General features: G+C 42.5%; 1 protein-coding gene across 1 annotated transcript in view; it reads right to left on the reverse strand.

Annotated features, from left to right (window-relative positions):
- The window catches only part of DNAH14 (dynein axonemal heavy chain 14), a 485,531-nt gene that overhangs the window by 330,219 nt on the left and 138,760 nt on the right, over window positions 1-16,552 (reverse strand). Inside the window, exons 23-26 of the mRNA XM_048843312.2 lie at window positions 15,574-15,695; window positions 13,287-13,458; window positions 2,307-2,411; window positions 2,086-2,204 (exon numbers count right to left, since the gene is read on the reverse strand). Coding sequence (XP_048699269.2) covers window positions 2,086-2,204; window positions 2,307-2,411; window positions 13,287-13,458; window positions 15,574-15,695 — 518 coding nt within the window. The remainder of the gene's footprint in view (window positions 1-2,085; window positions 2,205-2,306; window positions 2,412-13,286; window positions 13,459-15,573; window positions 15,696-16,552) is intronic.

The raw sequence follows: 16,552 nt of genomic DNA on the forward strand, positions 1-16,552 counted from the left end.
TTTGAATGTTATAATTCTTGATGTCCAATGTGTCCATTTATTCTTTTATGTAGAGACTGTCCAGTTTGGCCAGTGTACATGGCAGAGGGGCATTGCTGGCACATGATGGCATATATCACACTGGCAGATGTGCAGGTGAACGAGCCTCTTATAGCGTGGCTGATGGGATTAGGCCCTATGATGGTGTCCCCTGAATAGATATGTGGACATAGTTGGCAACGGGCTTTGTTGCAAGGATAGGTTCCTTGGTTAGTGGTTCTGTTGTGTGGTGTGTGGTTGCTAGTGAGTATTTGCTTCAGGTTGGGGGGCTGTCTGTAAGCAAAGACTGGCCTGTCTCCCAAGATCTGTGAGAGTGATGGGTCGTCCTTCAGGATAGGTGGTAGATCCTTGATGATGCATTGGAGAGGTTTTAGTTGGGGGCTGAAGGTGGTGGCTAGTGGCATTCTGTTGTTTTTTTTGTTGGGCCTGTCCTGGAGCAGGTAACTTCTGGGTACTCTTCTGGCTCTGTCAATCTGTTTCTTCACTTCAGCAGGTGGGTATTGTAATTGTAAGAATACTTGATAGAGATCTTGTAGGTGTTTGTCTCTGTCCGAGGGGTTGGAGCAAATGCGGTTGTATCGTAGAGCTTGGCTGTAGACAATGGATCATGTGGTGTGGTCTGGATGAAAACTGGAGGCATGTAGGTAGGAATAGCGGTCAGTAGGTTTCCGGTATAGGGTGGTGTTTATGTGATCATCGCTTATTAGCACTGTAGTGTCCAGGAAGTAGATCTCTTGTGTGGACTGTTCCAGGCTGAGGTTGATGGTGGGATAGAAATTGTTGAAATCATGGTGGAATTCCTCAAGGGCTTCTTTTCCATGGGTACAGATGATGAAGATGTCATCAATGTAGCGCAAGTAGAGTAGGGGCATTAGGGGACGAGAGCTGAGGAAGCGCTGTTCTAAGTCAGCCATAAAAATGTTGGCATACTGTGGGGCCATGCGGGTACCCATCACAGGGCCTAATCACATCAGCTACACTATCAGAGGCTCGTTCACCTGCACATCTACCAATGTGATATAAGCCATCATATGCCAGCAATGCCCCTCTGCCATGTACATTGGCCAAACTGGACAGTCTCTACGTAAAAGAATAAATGGACACAAAACAGACGTCAAGAATTATAACATTCAAAAACCAGTTGGAGAACACTTCAATCTCTTTGATCACTCAATTACAGACCTAAAAGTTGCAATTCTTCAACAAAAAAACTTCAAAAACAGACTCCAACGAGAGACTGCTGAATTGGAATTAATTGGCAAACTGGATACAATTAACTTAGGCTTGAATAAAGACCAGGAGTGGATGGGTCATTACACAAAGTAAAACTATTTCCCCATGTTTATTCCCCTCCTCCCCTACCCCCCACTGTTCCTCATACATTCTTGCCAACTGCTGGAAATGGCCCACCTTGATTATCACTATAAAAGGTTTTTCCCCCCCGCTCTCCTGCTGTGATCACTTAAGTGATCACTCTCGTTACAGTGTGTATGGTAACACCCATAGTTTCATGTTCTCTACGTATATAAATCTCCCCACTGTATTTTCCACTGAATGCATCCAATGAAGTGAGCTGTAGCTCACGAAATCTTATGCTCAATTAAATTTGTTAGTCTCTAAGGTGCCACTAGTATTTATAGCGGTCTCCACACTCAAATTCAGCTCTGAGTATGTGAAGTTCCCACTGTAATCAGTGGAAATTGTATGTGCTGACTCCAGGGCTGAAATGGGTCCTTAAGGTGTTACAATCTAGTGCGAGAAGAGCTTCACATCACAATATTTGAAGCCATTCAAAATATTCAAAACTGGATACAATTAACAATTACAATTAGATGGTATCTGCATGTTTCTGATGAGGCGCAATGAAGCTTTTAAGCTGCTGAAGCAACCTGTCACATGTTTCAGAGACCTCACACCAACACTATCTGTACACCAAGGAATCCATACAAAGTTACAGTACTTTATTGTAAAGAGCTGTCGGAAAATCAGCAGAAATTTCTTAAATTTCTATTGTGTTAATTATCATGCAATATATGTATACCATACTTTGGCACTAAGAGAGTCTCTTCTTCAGCAGAACTGATCATCACTACCACTGGAGAGTTCTGGTCATGTCCGTGTATATATAACTTCCTGATATTCGCAAAACATTTCACAAGATGAGGCTATGGTACAGACATAAAAGAAAATAACAGAATAAAATATGAACAGTCTGAGATTATGTGTAACAAGAAGAATATTCCTAGCATGCAGTAATGAAATGTTACCTGCACAGCCTCAGGATTTTTGCTTTTAGCTAAAATGTCAAGAAGTTCAGCATTGCTGAGAAAGTAAAACCTTGGGAAAATCATTCGTTTAATCTCAAGATAGTCCTGTTCCAAAAAAAAATTAAAAAATAAGAAAATAATTTTAAAGATACATTGAAATTATAATACAGAAATACCATCCCAAAATCCTCATCCTCACTTTCACGGCCCTGAATTCCAAACACGTACACCCCTCTTAACTTCATCCTTTTCCTCCACACTTTACATTGCTCCTACTCCTCTCTCTTTATTCATTACCTTTTCCCTTCCTGTGTTTGGTTTTCTGCCCTTTATGCTATCCACTATAGTTGGACCAGCCTCCTTTCAAGTCAGCTAAGTACCCTTCCTCACTTCCCTCACCTTCAAACCTCTCCTGAAAATCCACTTTTTGCATAAATATAATCAATCCAATACTGTCCCCACTTCTTCCTGTGACTGAATTCTTGTCCTGTGGTTTGCTTTTGTCTGTGTTCAGCTAGAAACTCTTTGTGGCAGTGATGTGTGATCTTACTTATTTTGTAGTCCACTATGCATATTTATAAAGTAATAATTTTATCAGGCTTACTCTGGTTGAAGCGCTCAGAGCACAAAGACAATTTTAAAACTCCACAGGATAACATTCCTCTCTCTCTAAATATATATGTATAACACACATATATATAAAAACACATCTTCAGTCCACCACTACAAATATATTCTAGACTACTGACTGCTCAAAAGGGAGCTGATGCAAACAATGCAATGTCAGTGCAATACATGCCTAACTGCTCACCTCAATGAGCCACTTACTGCCACATCCTATATTAGTTGCATGCAACAGAGTTGCTTTGCTGGCAGCCTCTTTTAGAGGAAATTACTGCAGTCAAATTGCTGTAGGTAAATCCTATCAATAATCAAATGTTAAATTACACTAACTGTTTGACAAGGATTTATATAATGATGACTAGTATGATAGGAAGGCAAAGCAGCTCAGTGCCTACTTTGCTTGTTTTCTCTCAAAAATAACATGTGAACAGATGACTAGCAAAGTCACTGTAGCCAGTATAGGGGAAGGGATGCAGAATGGGATAAGTAAAGAACACATCAGAGATCTTCTGACCAAAGTGAATGAATTCCAATCAGTGGGGCTGGTTATTATTCACCCAAGGGTACTGAAGGAATTAGCTGAAGAAATCTCAGAGCCATTGGCAACATATTTACAAAGTCATGAATGACAGGAGAAGTCCTGGAAGACTGGAGAAGGGCTAATGTAGTGCCCATATTTAAAAAGGGGAAGAAGGAAGAACTGGGAAACTGTAGACCTGCCAGCCTGACTTCACTACTTCAGAAGCTACTAGAGCAATGTATAAAACATTCAATTTGTGAATACCTGGAGGATGATGGGGTAATCACTAGCAGCCAGTGTGGATTTACCAAGAACAAATCATGTCAAACCAGCTTGATTTCCTTCTTTGACAAGGTAACTGACTTGGTGCATAGAAGGAATGTGGTGGTCATAATATACCTGGGCTTCAGCAAGGCTTTTGACACAATCCCACATGACATTCTGATAAGTAAGCTGGAGAAATGCGGGCTTGGCAAAACTACCATTAAGTGGATACATAGTTGGTTACACTACTGCAAAGAGTAAGTATTAAAGAAACAATGTCAGATTGGAGGGAGGTCTCAAGTGGGGTTCCACAAGGATCTGTTCTGGGTCCGGTGTTGTTTAACATCTTTATTAATGACCTGGCTGTAGCTATAGAAAACATACTGATCAAGTTTTCAGATGACACAAAGCAGAGTGGAGGGTGCCAATACTTTGGAGGATAAAGCTAAAATTCAGAGATATCTTGATAAATGGGAGAACTGGGCTAGAGACAACAAAATGAAATTCAACAAAGACAAATGTAATGTGCCACACTTATGGAAGTAAAACCAAATGCACAAATACAGAATGGGGGAAAACTGGCTTGGTGGCGGCACTGCTGAGAATGAAGGAAAGCTTACTCACCTTGTGCAGTCACTGGAGTTCTTCAAAATGTGTGTCCCCGTGGGTGCTCCACTTTAGGTGGTGGTGCATTCAATGCCATCCATTGGAGATTTATGGTAGCAGGGTCCGCGCGGGGCGCATGTGTGCAGTAGACATCTCACGGTACCGCTGGTGCCACGTGTAGTGCATTCCTTCTCTACCACAGAGTCCTCACTGTGAACTCCGAAGTAGAGGGGAGGAGGGTGGGTAGTGGAGCACCCACAGGGGCGCACATCTCGAAGAACTCCAGTTACTGCACAAGGTGAGTAACATTTCCTTCTTCTTCGTGTCCCTGTGGGTGCTCCACTTTATGTGGCTGTAGAGCAGTGCCCCCTGAGGGCTTGGGGGACTTCAGGTTCGTTCGAGTCATTGAGGTAAGTACTGTGAGGCCCACTATGACATCAGCCCAGGAGTCCTATGTGACTGCATAGTGCTTTGCGAATGTGTGAACGGAGGCCCAAGTGGCTGCCTTACAGATCTCTAGTATTGGAACGTTATTGGGGATGCTACTAAGGTTGAATGGACCTAGTAGAATGTACTCTAACGTGCTCCAGTGGTTCTGTATTCTGGATATGGTAGCACGTTTGAATGCATGTGGAAATCCATTTGGATAATCTCTGAGTGGATACAGCATCTCCATTTGAGCACTTGGTAGTAGAGATGAAAATTCTAGGGGATTTCCTGAAAGGATTGGTTCTTTCAAGGTAGAACACTAGTGCCCTTCTAATGTCTAGAGTGTGTAGGGCAGCTTCTGTTGGAGTACCATGAGGCTTAGGGTAGAATGTCAGTGGGTGAACAGATTGGTTCATGTGAAATGCTGAGGTTACTTTCTGTAAGAATTTAGGGTGTGGACATAACGTGACCTTGTCCTTGAAGAATGTTATGTATGGAGGATCTGCCATGAGCACCCTATTTGCTCACCCTTCTTGCTGAGGTAATGGTGACCAGGACAGCTACTTTCATTGATAAGTGGAGTAATGACTAGGTGGCTAATGGTTTGAATGGTGGTCTATTGAGGCATTTCAGTACCAAGCTGAGGTCCCATGTTGGTGTAGGTCGTTGCATGTCTGGGTAAACGTTTATGAGACCCTTCAGGAAGCGTTTCGTAGTTGGGTGTGAAAACATCAAAGTTCCATTGATCTCTTGGTGGAATGCTGAAATGGCTACATGATGGACTCTGATTGAGCTTATCGTTAAGCCAGTGCTTTTCAGCTCCAATAGGTATTCTAAGATTAATGGTAGTGGTGCTGAATCGCTCATCAAGTGTCTTCCTTGACACCAGGCAGAGAACCTCTTCCATTTTTGAAGGTAGGTATTTCTCGTAGTCCGTTTCCTGCTATTTAATAACACGTGTTTAACTTGTTCCGAGCAGGTTATTTTGTCATGGTGGAACCATTCAGGAGCCATGCCTGTAAGTGGAGTATCTCCACGTTCGGGTGGAGAGTACAACTGTTGTGTTGAGATAGCCGATCCGGCCGGCGAGGGAGAGCTCGCGGGCACATATCACCATGCGTAACAGGTAAGGATAAAAATGCCTGTTTGGGCCATGTCAGGACTATAAGGATAACTTTGGCCCTGTCTACTCATATCTTGTGTATTGCATGTGATATCATTGGTATCGGTGGAAATGCATACGTGAGTTGTGCCTCCCATTTAATGAGGAAGGCGCCCTCTAAAGACTGTAGTCCCAGTCCTGCTCTCAAGTAGAACATCATGCATTTGCGATTCGTTAGGGATGTGAACAGATCAATGGTGGGAGTGCCCCACTGTTTGAAGACTGAACCCAGGACCTCTCCATTCATCTCCCATTCATGCTCCTGAGAGAAGTTCCTGCTGAGCATGTCTGCTGTCACATTCTGACAGCCTGGCAGGTAACACGCTGAGATGTTTACATTGTGTTGTATACATCAATTCCGAAGTCTCATGGCTTCTGTGCATAGAGAATGTGAGCTCCTCCTTGCCTGTTGATGCAGAACATACAGGCGATACTGTCGGTCATAATTTGAATGGATTTGTTCCGTAGATGAGGTAGGAAATGTCTGCAGGCACTGTGGACTGCTTGTAACTCTAGCAAACTGATGTGCAGTTCAGTTTTTCCCAGAGACCTTTTGCCCTGTATCGTGTGTTGACACATGTGAGCACCCTAGCCTATCAGTGAGGCATCTGTGGTGATCGCTGTTGTCAGGGGTTCCTGTTGGAAAGGGATACCCATACAGACATTTTGTGGTCTTGTCCACCATAGTAATGAATTCAGGACATTTGATGGAACTGTGAGCCGTTTGTGTAGGCTGTGTTTGTTTCGTATGTATACCATGCTTAGCCAACCTTGTAGGCATCACATATGTAGTCTTGCATGTCGTACCACAAACATCATGGCCACCATGTGTCCTGGTAATTGTAGGACTGTGCGAGCCCGAACTTGAGGACTGACTTGTACCTCTGAGATGAGGTTTGTGAGTCTGTGAATCTGGTAAGGGGTAATGAATGATGCCTTGACTCCTATGGCGTCAAAGTGTGCCCCGATACAGTCTAGTTCTTGGACTGGGTCTATGGTTGATTTCTGTTTATTTGTAGCTCCCAGAATAGTGTGATAGTGGACTGGACTGCATCCATTGTGTCTTGTAGAGTTGGGCCTTTGGTAAGGCAATCGCCCAGGTCAGGGGAAATCATTATTTCCTGTTTCTGTAGTTGTGTCGCTACCACCGCTAGAGTTTTGGAGAAAACTCTTGGTGCTGTGGATAGGCTGAATGGTAGTACTCTGTATTGGCAGTGTTCTCGTCCTATCGTGAATCGTAGACATTTCCTGTGAGCAGGATGAATGGTGATATAGAAATAAACATCTTGAAGGTCGATGGCTGAAAACAGTCACCCTCTTGCAGCACTGGGAGTATCATACCCAGTGTGACCATCTTGAACTTTTGCGATCTGACAAACTTGTTGAGCTTCCGGAGATCTGTGATGGGTCTCCATCCCCCGCTCTTCTTCTGGGTCAGAGAGTAATTGGAGTCCCTTCCCTCTGAATTGTAGTGGTGCTTGTTCCATGGCAACTAGTTGTAGAAGATGATCAACTTCTTATTCTAGTCAGTACTTGAGAAGTGTTCCTGAAGAGGGACAGGGAAGAGGGTAGGGTAGATGGGCAGGAGGTTAAGGGGATAGTGTATCCTGACATGATACCTTCTAACACCCATTGGTATGATGTTATGGTGGCCCAGATGTGGTAAAAGGGCCGGAGTCGATGGCCAAAAATTGGGGATGGGTCAGGTGTGAGTGCTGTTTCATGAGGGAGGTCGTTCAAACCCTTGACCAACTTTTCAAAATTGCAGTTTTGGAGGTGCTGACCGAGAAGTTGGCACCTGAGATTGAGGTGTTTGCCGGTGTTGTGATAATTGATGCTGGCATTGGTTATCGTATGGTCGCTGTTGTTGTTGCCTGTTTAAGGAGTCTCTAAGTCTCTGATATGGTTGGTATCTCCCTCTCTTTGCAGAGGGGGTGTAAATCCCCAAAGTGCGGAGCGTGGCCAGTGTCTCCTTCATTGAATGAAGCACCTCATCGGTCTTCTAAGAGAAGAGTTGTTGCCGGTCGAAAGGTAAGTCCTCTAATTTTGTCTGGAGTTCTTTTGGTATCCCCGAGACCTGAAGCCATGAAGCTTGAAACATTGCTACAGCTGTGGCCATCATTCTGGCTGCAGTGTCTGTTCTGTACAATGCTGCCTGATGGGCTGTTGTGGATATGAGATGGCCGTCGATGACAACGGCCTAGAATTGTGTCTGTTTTTTATCTGGGAGCTCAGATATGAACTGGGCAAGTTTCCCATAGTTGTCATAGTCGTATTTTGCCAGTAGTGCTGAATAATTGGGCACTCAAAACTGAAAGGTGCTGGAAGAATATACTTTGCATCCGAACAAGTCGAGTCTTTTGTGTTTTTTGTCATGGGGTGTAACCTTGAATTGTGGCTGTATGTTAGGGTGATTTACTGCCTCGACAACTTAGGCGTTGGGAAGTGGGTGCACAAATAGAAAGTCTCCCCCTTGGATGGTATCGTAATATTTTCTATCTGTGCTTTTGCAGGTGGGTGGAATAGAAGCAGGTGTCTGCCAGACTATCTCCGCAGGATCCAAGATGGTCTCATTGATGGAAAAGGCAATCTTAGAGGTAGATGCAGTTTGCAGTATTTGTACCAGCTTGTGGTGGTTTATCTTTACCTCCTCCAGCGGGATGTCTTGGCTTTGCATGACTCTCTTGAACAGCTCTTGAAACTGTTTAAAGTCACCCGCCAAGGTTGGTGGTGGGGGCATAATCACCTCATCTGGAGAGGAAGATGAATTGTGTACAGGAGATGTGTCATGGTCTGTGCCCGTCTCTGAGTCCTCTCTCCCCCTTCCTGTGTCTCCAGGGATTGTGGTGTGGGAGATGCTGGGTTAGAGCGCAGCTTACGTCTATGCGCTACGGATGATCTAGAATGTTGAACCCTATATGAGCTCCCATTGCATTGGGAAAGCCATAGGAGGGTACATCCATGGAGGTCCACACCATGGTTTGTTCATCTGGTGTCTTGGACCCATGTGGTTCCACACTGGTTGGTGGGCCTTAGGTGAGGAGTGACATGGAGATAGGAGGTATTGTCCCTGCATCTCCTTCTCATCATCATTGGAGAACTGTGCCATGTCTTCTGGGCTGTGATCTCCTCTGGAGCCTGTGGGGGAGCCCTTGGCACTGAGTATTGGTGAATGTGGTGCCGATGAGATTTCTAAGTCTCTCTGGTGCAGCAGAGACTGTGTCGGTCCTGATTTCTGAGTAGTCGATGCCGTCGGTGCTTTCCCTTTCGTTGATGGAGTCAGTGCCGACTGGTGGTGTTGTTTGGTCGGTGCCGATTTAGTGGTGTCTACCAGTGCTGACTGAGTTGTTGGTGCTGGGGATGGAGGCATGGTGGCTGAGACACTCAGTGCCGAGTCCTGTACTGGTGAGCTCGGTGCATGGAGGAGGCATGTTTTTCTTGGTGCCTCGGCTCCGTTTGTTTTGTTCTGACCTCGGCAGTGCTGGAGGTCCTCGACTGTCATAGGTGCTCACCCTAGAGTAAGATGGCATTACGGGTAGAGACATGGCAGGAGGATACCTCTGTTTTCACGAACCTCTCTGTGGAGACGTTTGAGCCCTCTTTTTTCTTTTTTCAGAGGGTAGGTCTCCTTTTCCATCTTGAGGAGTGCCTGGAGAGGCTGTTTGCTTGTCCACCTCAGGCTGGAGGGACTTCTCCATCAAGATCATTTTAAGCTGGAAATCCCTGTCACGTCGGGGTCTGGCTTTGAGGTTGCAGCAGAGGGGACATTTCTGGGGAATATGCCCCTCACCCAGGGAGTGTACACATAAAGAGTGTCTATCTAAAACAGGCATGGCCTTGTGGCAGGAGCTGCATCATTTGAAGCCTGGAGACCCCAGCATTTTAACTAGTAACAATCCCTTAAGGGGGGATTGTCTAACAAGCTAACAAGAAATTTTTTTTTCGAACACTGACACTAACTCTAACTATCTCTATAACAACTTATCTAAATATTTATCTAAAAGCTATTTCTTAACTGTTTTAGGGAAAAGCGCTAACACTGCCCCTTCACTCTGTCTTCAGCCAAGGACAGTTGAGAAGGAACTGGAGGGCTCATGTCATGCGCATGCTACACACAGCACCAACAGCACCACCACACACTACTTTGCATGCGCAAACACAGCTACCATAAATCTCCGATTGACGGCACTGGGATGCACTGCCACCTAAAGTGTAACACTCACAGGGAAACTACTTGAAGAACTAGGAGTTGTGGTAGATCTAGGGTGACCAGATGTCTCGATTTTATAGGGACCTTCACGATTTTTGGGTCTTTTTCTTATATAGACTCCTATTACCCCTCACCCCCGTCCCAATTTTTCACATTTGCTGTCTGGTCACCCTAGGTAGATCAAAACCTCAACATAAGTCAGCCAAAACAAATACAATTTTAAGTTGCATTAAAAGCGGCTGTCATAAATATAAAGGGAAGGGTAAACCCCTTTAAAATCCCTCCTGGTCAGAGGAAAAATCCTCTCACCTGTAAAGGGATAAGAAGCTAAAGGTAACCTCACTGGCACCTGACCAAAATGACCAATGAGGAGACAAGATACTTTCAAAAGCTGGGAGGAGGGAGAGAAACAAAGGGTCTGTGTCTGTCGGTACACTGCTTTTGCCAGGGATAGAACAGGAATGGAGTCTTAGAACTTTTAGTAAGTAATCTAGCTAGGTATGCGTTAGATTATGATTTCTTTAAATGGCTGAGAAAAGAACTGTGCTGAATAGAATGACTATTCCTGTCTGTGTGTCTTTTTTGTAACTTAAGGTTTTGCCTAGAGGGATTCTCTATGTTTTGAATCTAATTACCCTGTAAGGTATCTACCATCCTGATTTTACAGAGGTGATTTCTTTACTTCTATTAAAAGACTTCTTGTAAGAAAACTGAATGCTTTTTCATTGTTCTCAGATCCAAGGGTTTGGGTCTGTGGTCACCTATGAAAATTGGTGAGGATTTTTACCAAACCTTTCCCAGGAAGTGGGGTGCAAGGGTTGGGAGGATTTTGGGGGGAAAGACGTGTCCAAACTATGCTTCCCAGTAAACCCAGTTAGAGTTTGGTGGTGGCAGTGGATATTCCAAGGACAAAGGATAAAATTAATTTGTACCTTGGGGAAGTTTTAACCTAAGCTGGTAAAAGTAAGCTTAGGAGGTTTTCATGCAGGTCCCCACATCTGTACCCTAGAGTTCAGAGTGGGGGAGGAACCTTGACAGCGGCATAGCAAGGGAGGTGATAGTACTGCTCTAACTCGGTGCTGGTTCAGCCTCAGCTGGTGCACTGTGTCCAATTTTGGTCACAAATGTATAGAAAGGCTGTAGAGAAACTGGAAAGGATTCAGAGGCGAGCGACAAAGATGATTAAAGAAATGGAATGCAAGCCATTTGAGCAAAGGCTGAATGAACTGGGTATGCTTAGTTTGGAAAAGAGGAGATTAAGGGGGGATATGATAGTTGTCTTCTGATACTTGAAAGGCTGCCATAAAAAAGATGAAGAAACGTTGTTCTCTTTTGCCACAGAGGCAGAACAAGAGGCAATGGGTTCAAACTACAGCATAGTAGATTTAGATTAAATCTCAGGAAAAACTTCCTAGCTGTAAGCACAGCAGGATAATGGAACAGACTGCCTCAGGAGGTTATAAAAGCTTTTTCACTGGAGGTTTTTAAAAGGAGACTGGATAACCATCGGTCTTGGATGGCTTAGACACAACAAATCCTGCATCTTGGCAGGGAGCTAGACTAGATGACCTTTGTGGTCCCTTCTAACCCTATGATTCTATTATTAGTCATTTAGTAAAAAAAATGGCATGTAAATAAAAAAACATATGCACTTGGATCATAACTTACTACTGTATTGCAAATTATTTCCTATAAACTGCAAGTCCACCTCCTTCAGGTGTTATATAATCTTGATGGCTGTCATTCTTGGCAAAATGTCATGGCTTTACATCATTCATCCTATTCACAGAGCCAACATAAAACATGTAGCTATCATGCAAATCAGGCCATAGCCTCATGCCAGCACCCAAGCCAACTAGCCTGGCTGAGTGCCGGGCTGAAGACTACCTTATTTGTCCCTGCAACATGCTAGAGATCCGTGCTGAGATGGATCCTCTGTCCTTTGCCCTCTCCCAGCCTTCCCATCATGCAGACAGTCAAACCCAACCATTTCTCAAGGAGCAGACCTGTATAAGTTTTACTGCAAAGGCACAGATTTGCCTCATCATCGATGCACAAATACAGTTAGGAATTTTATGTACACACCAACCTTAACACAAGACCACATAAGTGAGGAAATGCAAAGTTAGGGCACCTAAAATTACACACCCTCACCCTTCCAAGAAGAGTTACACACCTCACTACTAGAACAACCATCAAACAACATAAACAATAAACTACAATTTCTGTTCTGCCACAGTAGGGATAGTAGACCTGGGGACAAGAGCCAGTGTTGTATTCCTTTCCTGAGCCATTCAAAAGGGCTTCTGCATAACATGCCAGACAATGGGAGAAGCCAACACAGGACATTTTCTCTGCCAGCTAACAGTTGCACAAAAGGTTTCTGTTATGACAAGTAACACTAATTTTTTTCTTTAACAACAAAATAATTATGCAACTCTAGAGAGACTGCCCAAACACTAATTATGTATCAGTTTCTGAGTTCCTACTGTACTTAGTTTTTAAGCTACAGAAGCCCAGAAAATGAGACTTAAAATGTCCACTTTTTAATGCCAATTTTAAGAGATTAGAACTCAGAAACAAATATACAGATTTGTTTGAAAATTCTCTAAAATGCAGACTTTACTCAAAATCTATGTGCTAAAAATTTTAAGCAGATAAACTTTTTCATGCAAAAAACAGAGGTTAAACTCTTACTGTAATTGTAAAATACAGCCCAGTCTTACATATGAAGTTGGCACCACTCATCTGTGAAACATTAGAACCTCATTATCTAGCACTTCAGTGTACAGTAAGATTTGGATTTACTTCTTTATTAGTGAGTCTTTTAAAGGGATTTTGCCTTTTACTACTGTATAGATATAAACTGAAGCTTAGTTAACTCTCATAAGTGATTTATGACTTCATTAGACTTTTATTTTGAAGGGTTAAAATGTATCTGCAGAGAGTCATGTCCAAAGATATGTTCAAAATGTTTGTTCTTTGAACATGGTATGTTTAGGTTGTCATTTCCAAATATCTCACTCACACCCACAATTAATTACAGATTCTTATACTATTTGTTTAGTATATCACAAAGTTTTACTAACGAAAAAGCACTAATTCGCAGCATGGTTTAGTGGATAGGGAACATGGCTGACAGTGGGAATTTTGGTGTGGTTTTACCTCAAGAGACTTCTGTATTTTTTCAAGATGTGCATTGCTGGTCTGCAGCATCTCAAGGACTCCTGCAGTTGTGGTTGCCCTAAGAGCATTTGGGTCATCGTCTGTACACTCCATTATCTCTTTCCATTTGTTATTAACCTGAGAGAAAATACTTGCTTCTGCTGGAAGCTGCCTATTTAAATCACAGATCATATTAGAGATCAATTTATAGAATGCAGCATTCAAATATACCTAATTCTGAATGTTGTTCGTTTATTTTCCCTACATCCTTTATACTGCTTCCACAAACCCACATTTTGGAATCGCATGTTGAGGTACACAGAGTCAGGGTAGCATGCCTCATCACAGGTTAGTCGGTCAATCTATCTATTTAGGCACTTATGTCTCTTACCATAGGACAGTAACTCCTCACTTAAAGTCGTCCCAGTTAACGTTGTTACATTGCTGATCAATTAGAGAACATGCTCGTTTAAAGTTGTGCAATGTTCGTTTAAAGTTGTTTGGCAACCACCTGCTTTGTCCACTGCTTGCAGAAAGAGCAGCCCGTTGGAGCTAGCTGGGGGGAGGGGAAGGGGCTTTGAACCAGGGTGGACCAGCAGCCCCCCATCAGTTCACCACTCCCCTAAGTTCCCTGTGGGAAAGCCACCCAGAACTCTATCAATTGTTGGGCAGTTCAGCTGTCCCTCCCCCCTGCCATGTGCTGCTCCTGCCCTCTGCCTTGAAGCTGCTCCCAGGAGCCCCCTGCTCGTTGTGTGGGGGGAAAAGGGGGAAGAAGGGTGCTAATGCCAGGGTGTCCCCCTTCCCCCTGTTCCTGCCCCCACTTATTTACCCCATCTGCATCGAGGGGGGGACACTACAGGGCTCAGGGCAGAGGGAGCTTTCTGGCAGCAGCTGCTGTCTCAACTTGCTGATCTACTTAAAAGGGCAGTGTACTTAAAGTGGGGTCACCGTACCTAAAGGGGTAATGTGCGTCTCTCTCCCACACACAGGGTGTATGTCTCTCTCTCTCTCTGACATGCTGCCATCCCCTCCCTCCATTCGTGCTGCCTTGTACAGTGTGAGGCTACATTAACAACGTGTTAACCCTTGAGGGCTCAGCAGAGTGCTAGTTCAACATTTAGCAGTAAGACATTCCCAGGGAAATATCCCACCCTCTGACTCCTACACCTGAACCAAGCTTCACAATCATCATTACTGTGTACAGTATTAAATTGTTTGTTTAAAATGTATACTGTGTATATGTGTGCATATGTATATATATATATATATATATATATATATATGTCTTTTGTCTGGCAAAAAAATTTCCCTGGAACCTAACCCCTCCATTTACATTAATTCTTATGGGGAAATTGGATTCACTTAACATCATTTCACTTAAAGTAGCATTTTGCAGGAACATAACTACAACGTTAAGTGAGGAGTTACTTATCTGAGTGCCTCAATGTGCACTAATCACTGCCAAAACCTCTATAATAAGATACACATCCAACATATCCCCTGAATTTCTGACCAAGATAAGATACTATGGAGAGAAGGATGAATGTGGATCTGGGGCGAAAAAAATATTCAGAAAACTCTAGTAAACAGGAAGTAACCTAGTTTTTCCTCTTCATGTGATTGCTTCACTCATCCCCATACTTGGAAGCAAGCGAAGAATTAAAAAAAATCATATAAAAACAAGATAAAGGCTACTGTAATTAAAAATAGACTGCACTATTGCCTTTTACTGAAATGGTCACGTAATCTTGCCTCTTAAGCCTCGTCTATAAAATGGAGTTTTAAAATCTGAGTTAAACTGGTGCAAAACCATGTGTGAACACTCTTATTTCAATTTAAAACTGGTTAGAATTTAGTTTACCTTGATATCCAATTAAGCTAATTAAAAGAACCAATACACAGGGTTTGCACTAACTTAATTGAATCAGTTCAAAAATCAAAAAAATTTTAAATACAGTTCTGAATACAGAAAAGGGCAAAATGTTTTAACTTTTCTTTTCAAGCTATTTATACCTTGGTTGATTTTATAAAATAGAGCTCCCTGACATTCAGTGTCACAGTACTATTGTACCTCTCTAGCATTGTGCCCCATCCTAGGACATCAAACTTCATCATGTTACAGTTTAGCTATCCACTCATCTGTGTCTTTTGTCTCATGCACCACCATGGTATCCTCTCTTAAAAATTGGTCACTATTTCTTAAATGCTTGAACATACTTGAGGTTCAATTCTCTGATCTACTAAGATCACTTTGCCCTGAGACAACGTGATACGCATTCATATATACCTTTGTATTTCTGGAGCATGAAAGATTGGTTCCAGGTAAATCAAATTCCTTTGGCAAATCAACCATTCCTCCAGGGTGCGATAGAAAAGATTTAACTTACGATCCCATGCATCTACAAGGTTCTACCATATAAAATAGAATAATATAAACTAAAAACTAAATTTGGTGGAAATACTTACTACTTCAAGATATATGTTACCTAAGGACTCCCAAACAAAATTTTGATAGAGTTTTAAGCAAACTATAGCAGAGTACTAAATACAAAATGTCCACAATTCTATATAATGTGACAAAAAAAACCTGCTTCATTAGGAGCTAATTACTTGTATCTGAAAAAGACATACTAAGATATGCCATAAATTTGTTTTATATTATGTTTCAATAATACATTAGAGTACGAAGAAAATAGCTATCACTCAGCTGGAAATCTTTTCATTTCAGGGCACTGGCATGAATTAAAAATTAACTTTACTTGTTGTGGTATAAATTATGGAGCTGAATCCTGCTTTCCTTGCTCATAAATGAGCCTCACTGTTAGTTACTGTTCACTGAAGCCAATAGAACAGTAAGGAGATTTCTGTGAACCTATTTCTTCAAACTTTTTTACAAAAATACATGTTCATATTTGCTTTAAACAAAGGGCAAGTAAAATTTTGCAAGTTGATACTAAGAAGAACTACTTACTATATCTGGTTTCCTTTTAAGATACTGATACAGCTGCAATACCCAGCTGCGTATCTTTTTAATAATAATCAATCAGTTCTAGGAGATATAAATTAAAGCCATTTACAGTTGCAATCCGGGCTAAGACTCAAAACTATAAATCATACCCAGCTATATAAAACAATTGGACTCCTTAAAAATGACTAGAAATTGTGATTTTTTATATGTAAGATCAAGATTCATATAATTAAAAGGACCCAAAATAATCTGTATTATTGAGGACCTATTTGAAGGCAGAAAAAGTGAAAACACAGGT

Source organism: Caretta caretta, chromosome 3, assembly GCF_965140235.1.
Source record: "Caretta caretta isolate rCarCar2 chromosome 3, rCarCar1.hap1, whole genome shotgun sequence".
NCBI classification, from domain to species: Eukaryota; Metazoa; Chordata; order Testudines; family Cheloniidae; genus Caretta; species Caretta caretta.